The following is a 17,258-nucleotide window of genomic DNA, read 5'->3' as shown; positions in this document are numbered from 1 at the left end:
ACCGTAGCCTTCCTTTGAAAAGTCCCCGTGGTGTCTCCGAAAAAGTCGATACTGGCCCCCAAAATGTTTCCAAGACGAAGAAATCTTGCAAGAGGAGCGTGATAATTGTATTGGCTACTGAAGTGCCTCTTGCCAAACAGATCTTGTGAACGGGTTCTAGAAGGCACACAAAGGTCTACTTCGGCAAGTAAAGCAGGGTAGCCAATTTGGCCATTGAGAAGTTTGTGGAGGAAAACAACGTCTGCCACACAGCATCTCAAGTGAAGATCTATCAGGTTTAAATTGTTTAGGAAGACGGCCACTGGGACTTCACATTACTGCATGTCTTGACAGGCACCGAGAAATCTGATGTATTTCTTCTGGATCCCTTCGAGTTTGTTGATGGGCCCTAGGTGGAAAAGTGACCAAACTGGGCTGGCGTACTCCAACAGCTGTCGGATCAAGGAGCAATACAGAGTCTTTAAAGCAATGGCATTTGTTAGCACACGGGTAGCCCGAAATAGGAAGCCCAGCAACTGGTTGGCTCTTTTACAAAAAGTAATCTACAAGCTCGTCGAAGGAGAAGTCCGATGAGAAAATCACTCCCAAGTCTTTCACCATTGAGACTCTCTTTAGCGGTTGGTTTTTGATGGAATATTCTGCCATGTATGGAGCGCGAATCTTACTGAAAGTCATACTGGAGCACTTTGACACGTTCAGGGTCATGTTGTTACATGACATAGCCTACATTTACAACTTGAAATAAACAGAAATAAAGTAACAAATAGGCCTAGGCCTAGTTGTAACAAATAGTGAACAGTAAGTTAACAAATAAATAGTAGCAATATAAATAGCTTAGGCCTAAGCTTTATTTAGGCTACAAATTATAAACAGAAAGTTTGTAGATGGCAACAAGTAGTATGAATTGCATGAGTTTAACAGCTGTGTCTAAGGAATGTCAGCCTTAGTCACTAGCTTTAAGACTACCTCAGTAAGTTACAAGATCGCCAATCATCCTACACTCATCTCCATTCATATTTGGCTTAAAATACCTACAATCGTATGGTCACCATTTCAAACTAAAGTATTAAAGTCCTAACCAAATTTTTAGACCCAAACTGAGGCATTTGATCAATTTGTTTTTAGACTAAACTTTACCTGTTCAAGATACTTTAGTAAACAAATGGTAGGCATAGGCTTAAAAACCTTATAACTTAACTAAAGTTATTGAATTTTGCAGAGAGAAGTAGTCCAATAAACTCAAGTTATTAGGTCTAAACACTAACAAGTTGTAGGGGTAGGCTTAGCTTACAGTTTAGGATTTGCAATGAAAATATGAGTTAGTTTGTAAGTTAAATGAGATCTGATTTAGCCTACTTACCAAACAGGTAGGCCTAATTGAACGATTTCCGTTGAACAATTAATTTAGCCAACACTCCTGGAGTTGCCCAACTCTTCCAGCTACAACAGCGTTCAACAAGCACTTCCTTGGACCCGTCGTGTCATCTCTAAGTTAGCCAAGAATAAAAACTGTAACTGTAAGTTAGTCCTCTTTTCTGGTAACTGGAGGATGTGTCCAATTTCAACTTCCTAAATGCAATCTTGGTAATTGATTTTTCCCCAACACTGCTTTTGTCAACTTATTAAAAATGGATCAGTTTCAATTCCCTTAACATCATAAGATTAGGAAGCTAAGTGAATAGGTTAAGTTTACATTTAAGGACCTGCCTAATTTAGTCAATGCTACTACAAACTAAGTTACTTGACGGAATAAGAGAAATTTTTCATCACAAAAAAATTTTCTAGTTCTTAATAATTAATGTCAATCAAATTCCTAGTATTCATTAAAGGAGGATAGATTCGAAATAACCCATTGAATCAACTTTAATGTTCATATAGCTTAAACAACCATCCAACACTTCGTTCACTAACACAACGAACAGACATCAGACAACAATGGGAATGGCCTACCTCACCTGCTGGCTGTCTGCTCCTGCTGCTAAAAAGTCAAGTGCCTATTTGTTTGCCGTTTGCCAAGCCCAACCAAACCGAACCAAGCAATCCCACAGACAGACAACCGGAACATACGGTACGACCACCCGACTAATATATGAACGGTTGAGTGAGTACTATATTTCAAGTCAGTTTTATAGATGTTAACCTAAATCATAGATAAAACATACTCCTAGTATGTTTTATCTATGCCTACATCTATAATAGTTGACACCAGGGGCCCATTTCATAATAAAGTACAAACTAATATTAATAGTAGATCGCCCAATGCAAATCTAATGGAAATTACAAGTTACAAGTTGTAACTTGTAACTTGTAGTTTATTATGAAACACTGTTATGAAATGGGTCCAAGTTTATTAATTCGTGTATTATTCATTTAAATTTATGAACTGACATTTGTTAATAGATTGAAAATAAAACAAATAGAATCGAAAACCAAAACAATATAATTTGAAAATCCATTTTTGTACATTTAACGATAGATAAAACATACAGAATTGAAAACGAGAACAATATGAATTGAAAATCAATTTTAAGCGGAGTCAATATTTTCAGGGTCTGACTTAGGGGAGGTACAAATGAGGCATTTAGTTCAAAATTCCTCCGTGAACAGCGCTGTAGTAGAGAGCACTTTGGCAATGAAGGTTAACTAATCGCAAAAATAGTTCTGTTCATAAAATAAAATTATGAATGCCTCAAATTCAATTTTACTATTTTTTAATTATAAAATTAAACTATCATAACCTAACCGAACTAACCAAACTTGCTGATAAAGAAATAATATAACAAAAGTTTAGTAATCGGAAAAATAATTCTGTTTATTAAATAAAACTAGAAATTGCTCAATTAAAATTTTATAAAGACTTAATAATAAAATTAAACTGTAATAACCAAACCAAACCAACCAAACTTGCTGATAATAAAAAAATGTTGGACAAAAAGTTAACGCTACCAGCGGGATTCGAACCCGGGACTACAGTATATCAGCCCGGCACGCTAACCAATTGACCACCGAGGCCGACGGCTGTTGAACGTTTTGTTACGGTAATGGCGTTCCCTCAGCTAATAAGAAGATCTCAGCTGTCATCGTAGCCTCTTCTATACCTCCCCTGAGTAAATACCATATTTTCATATTCCAGTAACCAAGCTTTCGTAAATACCCAAATACCATTAGCTGCTTCCAAACATTACAGCCGTTACAACCCTAATAATTAAAATACCCCCACCGCAGCAAACCTGCAGACTAAGCGAATTTCAACTTGTCTGATTACCGTACATATTTACTAAAATACTTCCATAAATAAGACATATTTTATTTATTCCCAATTTAAATAACATTAGTTATAACAAATGCTTAGGTTTGCTGCTACGGGGAAGGTAACCAGTGTTTTTTGACCAAACAACAATAGTATAGGATGAAATAAATAAGTTTGACAAATTTGATCAACATATATCCATAAACAAGTAAACTACAACAGTTTTCATTTTCTCCATAAGAATAACATGGGAATTTTAAATTTGCATTTTTTTTTATTTTCTCGGTGACCGTTAGGCATACAACAATGCTTCAATATACTAAATTATTTCTTTTTTTAAGCTCTACAAAATGGTTAGGAAAAATATTCTAAAATTTTATATTTTTAGGGTCAAAAATGGGAAAAACCCATTTTTACCCCATAAAACTCCCCATAAACCCCTGTTCTCATGGTCCGATTATGCTGGATCACGAACTCGTTCGAATAAATGTAGGTTTACATGTTTGTACCAAATTTCATCAAAATCGGATCATTTTTGCTCAAGTTATCGCGCTAACGGACACACATATATATATATATATATGAATTTGAACGGATGGTGTTTTTGGCCTCTAGGGACCTCAAAACGAAAAAAAAATCGGTCCCGCGTCCAGGTCTTACCATGAGTACTACGGTAATAGCTTATTCCCTATATGGGAAATTCGCTAAAACCTGTTAGTTCGTGGAGTCCCAGATGGTCGACCCACCTGCTGAAACATGTAGGGAGAACATGGAAATGACTTGATACTTGATGTCTTCGTCTTTGACCCAGCTTGTGGGATTGACTGCGTCAGATGCCTTTCGGATATTTCTTTCCCTTGAATAGTGGGATTCCTTCTGCATCGTTCAGGGTGTATACTGGCCATTCTAAAAGTTCATGTATGATGTGGTTCTTGAAATTTGAGATTGTGAGGCTTTTCACGTCAGCTGGGAGGCTGTTGAATAGTTTTATATATTATATTCCTATAATATAATATAATTTTATAAAATAATATAATATTTCCTATAATATACTTTTATAGTTATATTCCTGCAATTGGAAAGGATTTTTGTGTTTTGCTCAGCCTGCATCTGTAGACTTCCAGATTTTGAGCTTTACGAGTTCGATGTTGGTGTATGGTAGTTCTGTCATTAAAAGATTGATATTCTGTTTGATGTAGTTTAGAGAGTTGAAGATATACTGGTTATATACTGTGAGGATTCTATTTTTTTTTTTTTTTTAAAGAGGTTTACAGTGTTCAAGGTCATGAGTTGATGCCATAACTCTTAGCGCCTTCTTCTGCAGAATAAGATCATCACGCAGGTAGCCGACCTCCTAGCCACTCTGTAACCATCCGACTTACGACGTCTGTCTACAGGTTCTCTGGCCCTGGTAGCAAGTCTTCTGGCTCTCAATGCTGACCGACGCAATTCCGCAATCTCGGCAGTCCACCAGTACACAGGTCGCTTATTGCACCGGGATCTCCTGCGAGGCATACACTCATCGCAAGCGGAGACGATTAGTCCCATCATGGATGTAACTAACACCTCTGCGAGAGCCACGCTAGTTGCGGGGGAAGCACCGGTGTTCCTCGTAAGATGGCTTCATTGAATTTTGCCACGTCCAATTTTTTTAATATTCCATCGAACGGGCACTTGACGAAACGCGGCTACTTGTCTCTAAATAATGTACTGGTGGTCACTGCCCGTGTAATCCTCCAGAACTCTCCAGGCTCTGATCCTTCCAGGCTCTGATCCTTCGAAACCCACCTTACCAGAAGCGCTAACTCCATTTCTCAGATATTCATTATACTTATACAAGCTAATGCGATATTTCCATGGCCAGGTCGGTATTTCGGAACCTACCTTATATCATAGATTAAACATACTCCTCATAATCCTTGAGGAGTATGTTTAATCTATGCTTATAATACTACCAGAAGCGCTAACTCCAGTTCCCAGACATTCATTAAACTTATACAAGCTAAGTCAAAAGACAAAAGAAAGTTAGGCCATAGATAAAACATACTCGTTTTATCTTTGGTCATGTTAATTTCAGCTAACAATTTCAGTTCTAATGCTACATGACAACCAACTAAGCTCCACCTTTATGCACTCTAAATTAAAGGGAAAACAGAAACAGCTCAACAGCTGTCGTTTAATGAAACAGGCGGCGAAGCGGCGTGGCGATTCGGTGAAAAAAAAAACAACAAATTGAAATTAAATTCGTATCCGTATCGTATCATCATCTTTGCTATATTATTATTTTTATTTACCATTGAGATGAATAACTTACTCTGTTTTAGGTTAGGTGTTAATAAGTTATAATCTTTTGTTTAGTATTTTTCGAATTTCAAGTGCTTTGTATTGTTGTGGGATTTAAAATAATTTTGTTCACTTTGTTGCTTATATTAACATTTTCTAAATGTGATAACTTATTGTCAAACAAAAACCAATTAGGGCCTAGGCTAAATCATCCTTGAGCGAAACCTCTTTTGAAAATTTATTTATTTTAATAATATTGTATTCTAAGGAAGAACATTTATTTTAGCACTGATAACCAAGTTTTCCCTAACCTGTAACCTGTGCTAAAATTATTAGAAGGTCCAACAACCCTTTGTAGGCCTAACCTAGTTTGAGTTTAACTTGTAAAATGGACCCCAGGAAAAAAAGTACAGCTGTGTCTTATCACTTGGGAGAAAGCAATTTTCTGAGTTCATTTTCACAACTTAAAGCAAGTCAATCTTTCGAACCAACTCCTAAAAAGCCTAAACTAGAAATAACAAAAAATGCGAAGACACCAAAATTTGGAACCCTTTCACAATCTGTCAACCAGAAGGAGACTATTGACGACATGTTATGGGGAGAATTGGATTGTGACGAACTAAACTTAGCTCAACTTGATTATGATGAAACAATTGCTTTGTCCCAGGTAAGATGATGAAATCATAAGATATAAGCCTATCATTAAACTCTCAGTAGACTTGCGGCCGACTCACGGTCAGACCCTTAGCTGTACAATAAGTTATAAGTTAAGTTAGTATCCTGTTCTGTTTGTATACTCTCTAATGCATGCTCTCAAACTATACGTATAGATGTAATTCTCGTATGCCGTAAGTTACTAAACCTTTTGATACTTTACTTAATACTTTGAATCTAAAATGGCGACCATATGAATGTAGGTACTGGTAATTTAAAGCCAAGTATAAATGGAGATGAGTGTAGGATGATTGGTGCGATCTTGTAGTCTTGTTAGTGACTAAGGCCGACATGTTCCTTAGACACAGCTGTTAATTAATTACCCACACAGCCAATGGCAACTAAGTGACCTAAAACTTACCAGTAGGCCTCTAGTTTTTAATCGGAATCAAATTTTTCCCTTGTAATTAACGAAGTGGTCTAATTATCAGGGTAGTAGGCCTACTGCAGAAAGTCGAAGTACTCACTAACTAGTGCGGAAATTAATCCACATTCCACACCAGTGAGTATCGCAGGCACAGTGCATGCCTATAAATATCGTCAATTCGTGACCTCCTGGTAGCTGGATTACAGGACGATGCCACCGTCCCAGTAAACTTAAGTGTTCTGTGTATGTACACTAATTCTAGAGACTTAAACGGTACTTAAAAGTGTTCTAATTGCTGTTTAAGTTTTTATTCATATGTACGGTAATAAATAAAATGGTACTTTGGTATTATCCGGAGGCCACTTAGAAAGATTTTTTACTGGAGACGAAAAATAACATAGGTAAGTTAGGCCTAGGCTGGAATGAACATAGGTACCTACTTAAATTAAATTGACTCCTACTGTCCAAATTTGACATGATTACGCTTAGTGGCCTTTGAGTTCTGCCTCCCAGAAGGCAGCAATTCTGGCGAACTTTGAGTTGAATGCGTCGCCCCGCTATACTCCACCAAGTAGGTATACAGGGCGCTGCGGCGGTTATGTTAGGCTGCTATTGTTCGATTCATAATGAAACAAGGAAAGTCCTGCAAACATATTTATGATGACCCATGCTAACATCATTATTTGCTGTGGTGTTTCCGGACCAATTGATTGACAAAAAAATAAAAGAATAAGAGTTTTTGGTACGGTACCTACCAATGTACCAATAAACCTAACAATAACTTATCTACCCTAATCAAAAACTGTTTTCAATTTTCAATACTGTTGATAGGTAACCACATAGAAATTGAAAATTCATGGTTTCTTCCATTTTTATTCTTAAATATACCTCTAAGAAAAAAGTAAGGATGAAATAAATTAAAAGCTTTGATAACATTTTGTTATTGTTTTTATTTGTCATCATAAGTTATGGTACTGAATTCAATATGATATTAAAATAGAACCAAATAGATATTATTGATATTAATCATTAGCTTATTCATCCGATAATATATTCTCCTACGGTAACCACTAATGGCGGAGTTGATAGTTGGTTCTCTGTGAAACTGTAGGCTACCTGAATATTGATGCATGCCTACGTCAAGTATAAATGTTGCCCATAGGCTATTAATTTTTAAGTATCACCTATATTAACTTATGAAGAACTGACAATTTCCTCACGGAGCAGTCATCGACTATGCTTTACTGCTATTCACTCATGCCCCTCATGCCTACCAACCATGCTACATAAAAAATGACAATTTAGCCTTTAATATTTTTCAGATGCCAATTAAATCACAGAATAGCATCAATAACATTCAAGAAGCCAAAAAATATTCAACAAATTTAAAAAATAATGCCAAAGTTCCCATTCGAAGATTCAACAGCAGCCAGTGGCCAACGTCATCATCTTCTTTCTCTGACAAGAACTCTGCGGTTAACAAAGGTAAACCAATTTCAATCATAGGTAAGCCTAAGCGGTAGCTATAGGTAGCCTATAGGCTACACTTTTGGAAATCTACAGCCTACTTGAGTGAAATTAGGCTTACCTTACTTAAATACTTACAATATTAAAAGATAAGCTTAGAAATTTAAATGTATTTTATCTTTGTGCTGTATATTCTAAGGTTAGGGCCTATAGGGCCTGCTTTAGGGGTAACCTTAGCTTTTATCCTAAAGTGTAAACTAAGTTTACCTACGACCCTTTTTTAAAGTAGCCTTGTCAGTTCAGTTCTTAGAATCGAAAAGTTTCACAGAACAGCATTGTTTACTTTTATAACAGCCTAGTTTTACTCATAACAACACGGGTAACAAACCAATGAGGTTCAAGTATTGGGGAGAAGAAGTAAAATTGTAATAATTCAAACTTCAACTAATCAGCTGTTCAGGCCAATTTAATTGTTGAGTGGTGCAATTAGTATTTGGTACAATGTTTCATTACATCACTGTCAGCGGCAATGAGAGGTTATAAACGAAAACATAACCTCTCTAAAAGTTATGAGTAGTGATTTTTAGTAAACTAAAAAACTGTCATAGGCAAAGTAGTGTACGCAACTCGTGTAAATAGTGTTAAATCAATCAGTACCGGTAATCAATGTTATCACTACAAACACCCCCTCATCTAATTAACCCTTCTCATTTATTTTCTATTAAATATAAATTATTTTTAGCCTCTGGTAACACTGCTGCGTTTCTTCAGAGCGAGTGTGACAAGCTAAAACTAGAAGTAATGAAAATGAAAGAAGAATATAATAAGAAAGCTGGAGAGGTATGGTAGTTTATCCAAGATTGCAAAATAGTGTTAAGTGTTGTTTTTATATGTAAGTTGTAATGTAATTCCAACTCTGTTGACAAAGAAATCCCTCTACTAGAAGATACAAAATGAGGAATTGATCTTGATCAGATTTTCTATGATTAAGATACATTTTGTCACTGTAAGCTCGGCCATTGACGAGTATAGTTACTTTGAGTGCCACCAGTTTACCTGCATCTTTTACTTGTTTGTACCAGCTTGTTTGTATGAGTTTTATAAAGGGCTAGATTAGGAGATAAACACCACAGAAGCCAAGCCGTAGGGGACCACGTGCCTTATTCAGCATTGAGCAAACCAGGTCTTAGTTATGAAACATTTTTGCCAAATCACTTTAGGTACAGTTATTTTCAAGCTGTGTTTAAGGCTCGTATTATCTTATCTTATCTAACATGCGGCATGCTGAGACCATAAAGCACTTCATCCAAAAAGTCAAATTATTGCTCACCCCAGACAGTTGTTTTATTGATAGACCCTACAAATTCAGGTATCCGATAAAAGCCTGTAGTCTTCCAATTCCTCCTCAGGTAGGTATCTACCTTTTACCAAATTGCCAATAGTTATCCTTCTAACATCAGAGAGCTTTTCACACTCAAAGAGCGGGCGATCCCCTCTGACCTACCGCAGTGCCAGATCGGTTCACCATTAAACAAGTCCATCCGTTGTAAATGTTTCCTGAATCGCCCATGGCCAGTTATCAGTTCCACTGGTTAATTCCATTTAATTCTTTGATTGTCTAGCCTCAAAAAGTCAGAGGCAACCCATTTAGAAGGCCTAAACGGAGTAAGCTTGTCAATCCTAAGAAGGGTAGTTTCAACCCAACATTTACGGTGCTTTTCATTGGCCCATGACACGCTCGTATTATTAAAGAGCCGGTGGGTTACTAGCCTAGTGGTAAATGTCTCGAGTACTTAATGTAAAAATTTCCACTGACCTAGACAAGACAAAAAAAATTTAAATTGTATTGCGCAAAGTATAGGGTAAATTTAATTATTTGTAGATTGTTTTAACTTCGGAAAACAATATTGGTGATTTTGAGCCCTAAAATTATTCAGCTGAATTTGGCGAACCGACTTGTTTCATCCTGACTATAGACTATCTAAAGCAGAGTTTTCCTAGTGTGTAGAAGCGGAGAGCCACTCACCTCTCATAGGTAATATAATGGTACTGTTTTCCTAGAAGCGGAGTTGAGGTCAAACCTTAAAAACAGGGATGGCCAATTCCGATTCTCGATCAGTATCGAGAAAATGTCCGTTCTTAATTGTGACGTTGGGTTCGTGGTAAAATTCTAACCATCTTCTACAATCACAGCGATACAACATAGTGATCATCTGCGGAGATTACGATGTTTAAAATTTCCAATCAGACAAAACTTATATCCTACAAAATGCTATTAATGAGCTGAATGTGACAGTGAAATATGATCTCTTTGAAACAGGCAACACTCCTCAGGATGAAGATGAAGGATGCTGAAAAACAACATGAAAAAATAACACAGGTCCATCTGAGTAAGAGAGCTGAAATGAAAATAGAATCAGAAAAACGCATCAGTAGTCTTCAGAAGGAGATTCAATCATTGAAGGGACAGATTGATGTGAAGGTGGGTTTTAATCCTGAACTTATGACACTAAGTTAATATAATACAGTCTTAATTATATAACCTTAAAGTAACCTTCAAACGGTCGCACCTGTTTAAATTGATACCAAGGCTTCTTTTATGGCCACAATTTTGTAGCGAGCGGTCCAACTACCACCCCCTTCCTTACGGTGGTCTTTACCCCTACCTAATATCGATCAGTGATGTAACCGGATTTGTTGGGTAAACACTTGCCACTCCCAAGGTCATTCATTGAATCACTTTGATACAGTGCAACCCTGCTTGTTTTACAAGCCTTTTGTAAGTGATTCTTCAGCCGGGTGTTTCAGGTAGCATAACTTGATTCATATCGGAGTATAGGGATGTATTTATAGTTTCTTAGTGTATTTACTTCTGAAGATGTGGTGTGGTGGATGTGATGTACAAGTAAATACAATTGTATACATGATAAAGCAAAAACAATTGTTATAATTATTTGACAATACAATGACAATGCTAAACAATCACAACAGATAGAGTCAGTAGTTCTAGGATTATTTCTTTTACATATTAAAAGCACCTTTGTTCTAAATGTTTACAAAAAATGCCCTATGTACTAGAATGCATACATCTTTAGATTAGATTAATTACTGGCTCCACCTACAGTTTTTTGCCTTTGATTGTGTAAATTGAAAACAAATTACTCCCGCAAATGATTAAATACAGTAGACCCTCCCTTTTTGAACACATTTCTACAGGATGGTTCATACTAAACAAAAGGGAAAACAGTTAGACAGCTGACCCTCAATAATCTGACACTCGTAATCTGACGTACTTGGTAGTCTGACACGCTGATGGCAGTCTTATAGTCGGAACAAAACGAGCGTGTAGCAACATGAATCCCCCTCTGTATAGTTCTGTATGTACCATGATTGTATAGCCTAGTTTTAACAAATTGTATGTACTGTTTGGTACTTTTTAACTTTTTGATTCATTTGTATACTGTCCCAAATGCTGTGTGCTTAATATTGGATTAGAAAATAATGGTGATAATTTATCTTGATGAAATGTTTTAAGCAGTGCCGGATTTACCACTAGGCCACAAGCAAAATAGGGGCCGCTATGTTTGGTACAAAAAAATAAGGATTGGATGAGTGTTGTTAGAGTTTTCATCTTAAAATCTTGCCCATAGCTAAGTTTATTGCAAACAAATTATTTTTATCATTTCAGAATATGGAACTAAAAACAGCTGAAAGAAGATCACAGATGACTTCAGTTCATAGAATTCAACCAGATTCTCCAAACAGGCTTGGTGCTTTAAGGTAAAAAATAAAGAAACATGGCATAGTGCTACTACAGTAATCACAGTTGTGTACCAGTATGTATACAACAATCACTTCAACATTTTACTTGAATGTATGTTTTTGAGACCGAATTGTTATAAAAATATTTATCACAGATATTTTGCTGATAATTTAACCCTTCCCGGACGGGGGACTTTTATGGCCTAGTACGGGCAAAAATAAAACTAATTTCAAAAATGAATTTTCTATATTTGTGTTTTTTTATACCCGTATACATCAAATAAACACAATCAATGGAACATCTCATAATATCTAAATAATGTTTTACTTGTTTTTATGCACAAAATAAATGGTGCGGATAAGCAGGCAGATATATCCCCCGTCTGTCTTTGAAAATATGGCCGTGACAAGGATAGGCAATAAATAAATAACTGTATTAAACCCATTAAATCAGAATTGATCATGATAGAATAATCTAGGTAAAAGTATTTTATTAGTATCAATCAACTCCAAGTAAACAAAAACAATTAACACATGATAATAAACTAAAATGACAATAGTCAGTAGAGCCAACCATTACATCTCCCTCTTTAAAGGTTGAGTTTCTGGGGAGGTTTTATAAGTCGTCTTGATCGGGTTGTTATGTTAGCAGAAGACATTCCAGAGGTGTTTGGAGGAACCGTTGAAAAGTTTGGCATGTCTTCATGATGATCCATCGGACCTCTTGTTAATGGTTGACTGTTACGGTTATCTGTTGAAAAGTTTGTTAAGCACATACCATGATCCATCGGACCTCTTGTTAATGGTTGACTGTTACGGTTATCTGTTGAAAAGTTTGTTAAGCACATACCGTTGTCTTCCTCAGATCGATGATCCTTCTGACTACTTGTTGATGGTTGATGGTTGTGGCAATGATCCTTCTGACTATTTGTTGATGCTTGATGGTTGTGGTAACTTTCCTTTTGAATGTTTGGCATTGGTTGTAAGTGAAACCGGTTTCTTCGAACTATGGTTCCTTTGTCCGTCAGTACTTTATAAGATCGTGGTGAGTTTAACTTTTCTACGACTTTTCCTTCACGTTTCAAATCAGATATCCAAACTTTGGTTCCTGGGTTCATATCTGATAAGGGTCGAGCACCATGTCGTCGATCGTAATTTCGTTTGTAATTTTGTCTATAATGATTCTCCTTCTCTCGGAGATGACTGAAGTCTGGCTTGTTCTCCAGATGACATGGTAAGGTAGGCAAATTGTCCCGTAGTCTGCGTCCGTATAATAACTGTGCTGGACTGTAACCGTTGGCCAGTGGAGAGTTCCTGTAAGACAACAAAGCTAAATATGGATCTCCTTTGTTCTTCTTTAGAACAGCTTTTGCAATTTTTACAGCTGCTTCGGCTGAGCCATTGCTCTGATGAAACTGAGGACTGCTTTTTTTGCATAAAAAGTTGTACTCTTTGGCAAATTTTCTGAATTCTGCACTAGTGATGCCAAACTGCGTTCCACTATCTGAGTATAAAACTTCAGGAATACCGTGGCGAGAAAACGTTGACTTGCATTTCTCAATAACTTCAGATGCAGTGAGCGATTGTAGAGTTGCAATCTCAAAATATCTCGAGAACTGATCTGTTATAACAATGAACCATTTGCCATTAAGCTTGAACAAATCCATTGCTGCCTTTTCCCATGGACGTTTTGGAAACTCGGAAGGAATGAGCGGCTCATTTCGATTTTCTCTGTGTTTAATGCATGTTGGGCATGCAGCTACCATCATATTTATATCTGATGCCATTCCTGGCCACCATAAACTGAATCTAGCCTTTTCTCGACATTTGGTGGCTCCTAGATGACCGACGTGTATTCTATGAAGCATTTCTTGACAAAGACTTGATGGTACTATTATTCTAGAATTGCGTAAAAGTAAGTTGTCCATCAGTGATATCTCATCTTTAACCGAGAAGTAGGGGACTAGTTGAGATGGAAGTTGTGATTTTTCTGGCCATCCAGTATGACAGTATACTGCAATCTTTCTGAAGATGGGATCTGCTTGCTGAGCTTCCCGTAACCTGTTTATGTTTTCATCAGTCGTAGGTATGTTTTCAACCACATTTTGAACAAAAGCTTCAATTTCTTCTTCCATGTCATATGTTTCCTTGCTTGGAATGGGGCATCTTGAAAGACAGTCTGCTGGTGCAAGGTGTTTTCCAGGCGTATATGTCACTGAATATGAGTATCTCATCATGCGAAGCCTCATTCGCTGTAAGCGAGGTGTAATGTCATCCAAATTCTTAGATGATAAGATTTTTACAAGTGGCTTGTGATCCGTTTCAATTACAATCTCTCGACCAATTATATAGTCTCTGAGCTTGTCACAAGCCCATGTGATTGCCAGGGCTTCACGTTCAATATTTGAATATGATTTTTCAGCTTCTGTAAGTGACCTTGAAATGTAAGAAACAGGTCTGAATTTACCATCATGATGTTTCTGAAGAAGCAATCCGCCGAGACCATAAGAAGAAGCGTCTGCTGACACAAGAGTTGGTAAGCGAGGGTCGTAAAATGCTAGTTGGGGTGCTGAGGTCAGAAGTTTTTTTATACTTTCAAACGCATGCTGTTGTTGTTCTCCCCAAAACCATTCATTTTTCTCTTTAAGTAGATCATGGATTGGTTTTAGTATTTCTGATCGATTTGGTATGTATTTACCACAAAAAATTAATCATTCCTAAGAAGCGTTGTACTTCTTTTATATCAGATGGAGGTTTCATCTCAAGAATGGCTTTGACTCTTTCATGGCTGATTTGAACCCCTCGGGATGAAAGGTGATGTCCTAAGAATTGTACTTCTGGCTGAGAAAATACACATTTGTCTTTATTCAATGTAATTCCAGCATTTCTGAGTTTCTTTAAAACTTCATTTAAGATCAAGTCATGTTCCTCTTGACTGGAACCCCATACAAGTATGTCATTGATGTGAGCTAAACAGTTTCGTTGAGATCCTAAGGTTTCTTGAATTCGTTTCTGGAAATACTCGGGAGCACTTGTGATACCAAATGGAAGAACTTTGAATTTGTATCGGCCCCAAGGAGTTAAAAACGTGGTGAGATCTTGAGATTCTTCTGCAAGAGCTATTTGCCAAAACCCATGGTTGGCATCCAGTTTGGAAAAGACTTTGGCATCTTTTATTCGAGCCATCGTATAATCAATGCCCCAAATAGGATGAGTTTGTCGAAACACATTCTTATTAAGCATAGTAAGGTCCACACATATTCGAACCTGAGTTCTATCTTTCTTAGGCACCACGACCATAGGTGCGCACCAAGAAGTAGCGTGATCAACGGGTGTTATAACGTCCATATTCACCATATTTTCAATCTCCTTCTTTGTTTTTTCCCAAAGAGGTACTGGAATCCGTCGAGGAACTGATATCGCATAAGGTTTTGCATCATTTTTAAGTTCAATTTCGTAGCTCCCCTTCATTTTTCCTAGACCACTGAAAAGGTCTGGAAAGTTTTTGATCCAATCATTAGCAGATTTGTTGAAATTAGTTTTCGATACCTCACGAATAACCGGTATTATTTTTAGTTTTTCTATTGCTGGTTTGCCAAGTAGTGGTGTTGTGCATTTGTCAGCCACATACATTTTTTCCATACACGATTGTCCTTTGTAAGAGAGTTTTGCAGTGATTGTGCCAAGAACAGAAAGAGGCGATCCTCCAGCCGCACTTAAAGTTCTCTGGGTAGGCTGGACTGCAATTTTTTTGCTTAGCTTTATGTTGGATGGTATTACTGTCACGTCAGCTCCTGTGTCGATTTTGAACTTGACAGTGTCTTCATTAAGTCTTACATTTATTGTCCAGGGATCATTTTTTGTTTTACTAGAATACACACACCCAATGAATTTTTTCGATGGGTCTGGTTCATTAGCGATTTGGGTAAAGTCATCTGAACGATCCAAGTCTATTTCTCGAACATTGTTTTGAAGACAACAGTGTGAAAAGTGGCCATTTCGCTTGCACCTAGAACATTTGCGATCTTTTGCTGGACACAGACCTCTTCGATGAGAAGGGGTTGAACCACACCAAATACAAGAGTTGGGATAGCTCTTGACATTTGAGCTTGAATACGTTAATCTCCCTTGATCCCTATTTTCTCTTTTGGATGAATGTATTGCATTATCATATCTAGCACGTTGATTTTTATTTACAGCTTCGATTGATGGGAGGGTCAATTCTTCTTTTTGTCGTTTCAATTCTTCTGATTTGCGAAGTGAAGTTATTGCAGATTCCAATGTAACTTTATTTTCTAATTGTAGTTTATCACTCAAATCTTGATCACGCATACCAATAATAATGACCATTAATAACATTTCATCTTCAAGCGTTCCCCATTCACAGGTACGAGCAAGAGAATATAAATCTGTCACAAAATCTTCTGCAGTTTCTGTTAGTCCTTGTTTTCTACGTAGAAATTTGGCTCTTTCATAAATAATATTCTTCTTTGGATTGAAGTGCCCATCAAATTTGTCCATGACTGTTTTATACTTTGTTTCTTCGTTGGTCATTTTGAAGGATGAGAATATTTCTTCTGATTTTGGGCCCATTGCATATATGAGTGTACTCACTTGTTTTTCTTCAGATGATTGATCCAAATCACTAATTGTTCTAAATCTTTCGAAACGTTTTTTCCATGGTGACCATTCCGCTGGTTGGAAGGAAAAAGGTTCAGGCATTCTTACTTGTGTATGAGCCATGATAAACTTTTTTGATAATGGTAGATACCACAAAAGTTGTTGATATGTTTGTATAGGTAAAAAAGTTAAATTTCAGTGTCAGTATATTAATTCCCAAACTATGCAAATACCGACTGCGCCATGTATTAAACCCATTAAATCAGAATTGATCATGATAGAATAATCTAGGTAAAAGTATTTTATTAGTATCAATCAACTCCAAGTAAACAAAAACAATTAACACATGATAATAAACTAAAATGACAATAGTCAGTAGAGCCAACCATTACAATAACAATATGTTATCACTATTTCATGCTGTTAGACAGACAACAACTGTAGCTTTTAGTGCCAACAAAGTCAACGTTGTGCTAAACGTGCAACATCGTGGGGGTGGGGGGAACGTGGAAGAGGGCAGCCAGCGTGTTGCCCACTCCCTACGACCTTGAAAGCAAGGCTGTAGTGGTTGCGAAGAGCGTGGGCAAGTAGAGCCGTGGTAGCCCGAGACATCTGGGTACTGCAAAAACACCAGCCAGGCCGTCTGAAGATAAGTTGGATACATCCGACTCCCGTCCACCACCTTTATTGCCAAAGACTTAGGTGGATATATCCGTCACCCGTCCGCGAAGGGTTAAACTTTTCAGCCAAAGGGCAGGGATGCTAACTCTTTCCTCATAATAAAGCAAAACAATA

General features: G+C 37.1%; 2 protein-coding genes across 6 annotated transcripts in view; one reads left to right on the top strand and one right to left on the bottom strand.

The window, feature by feature from the left end:
- The window catches only part of LOC128994058 (carnitine O-palmitoyltransferase 1, muscle isoform-like), a 39,343-nt gene extending 37,326 nt beyond the window's left edge, over positions 1-2,017 (bottom strand). For 2 of the 4 annotated variants that reach the window (XM_054418278.1, XM_054418281.1), the window contains exon 1: positions 1,361-1,941. The gene's annotated coding sequence lies outside the window, so the exon portion shown is untranslated. The other 2 variants (XM_054418279.1, XM_054418280.1) reach the window with 2 other exon arrangements.
- Positions 2,018-5,741: 3,724 nt separating this feature from the next.
- The window catches only part of LOC128994582 (ATR-interacting protein mus304-like), a 32,302-nt gene continuing 20,785 nt past the window's right edge, over positions 5,742-17,258 (top strand). For both annotated transcript variants that reach the window (XM_054419236.1, XM_054419235.1), the window contains exons 1-5: positions 5,742-6,200; positions 7,937-8,099; positions 8,824-8,921; positions 10,402-10,563; positions 11,770-11,861. In XM_054419236.1, the coding sequence (XP_054275211.1) occupies positions 5,922-6,200; positions 7,937-8,099; positions 8,824-8,921; positions 10,402-10,563; positions 11,770-11,861 (794 nt within the window). In that variant the 5' untranslated portion in view covers positions 5,742-5,921. The remainder of the gene's footprint in view (positions 6,201-7,936; positions 8,100-8,823; positions 8,922-10,401; positions 10,564-11,769; positions 11,862-17,258) is intronic.

This window comes from Macrosteles quadrilineatus, unplaced genomic scaffold (assembly GCF_028750875.1).
Source record: "Macrosteles quadrilineatus isolate MER2022 unplaced genomic scaffold, UCM_ALF_1.0 Scaffold_5__1_contigs__length_97177068, whole genome shotgun sequence".
NCBI classification, from domain to species: Eukaryota; Metazoa; Arthropoda; class Insecta; order Hemiptera; family Cicadellidae; genus Macrosteles; species Macrosteles quadrilineatus.
Note: the sequence above shows the minus strand (reverse complement) of the source record. Positions and strands in the feature narration are given on the sequence as shown.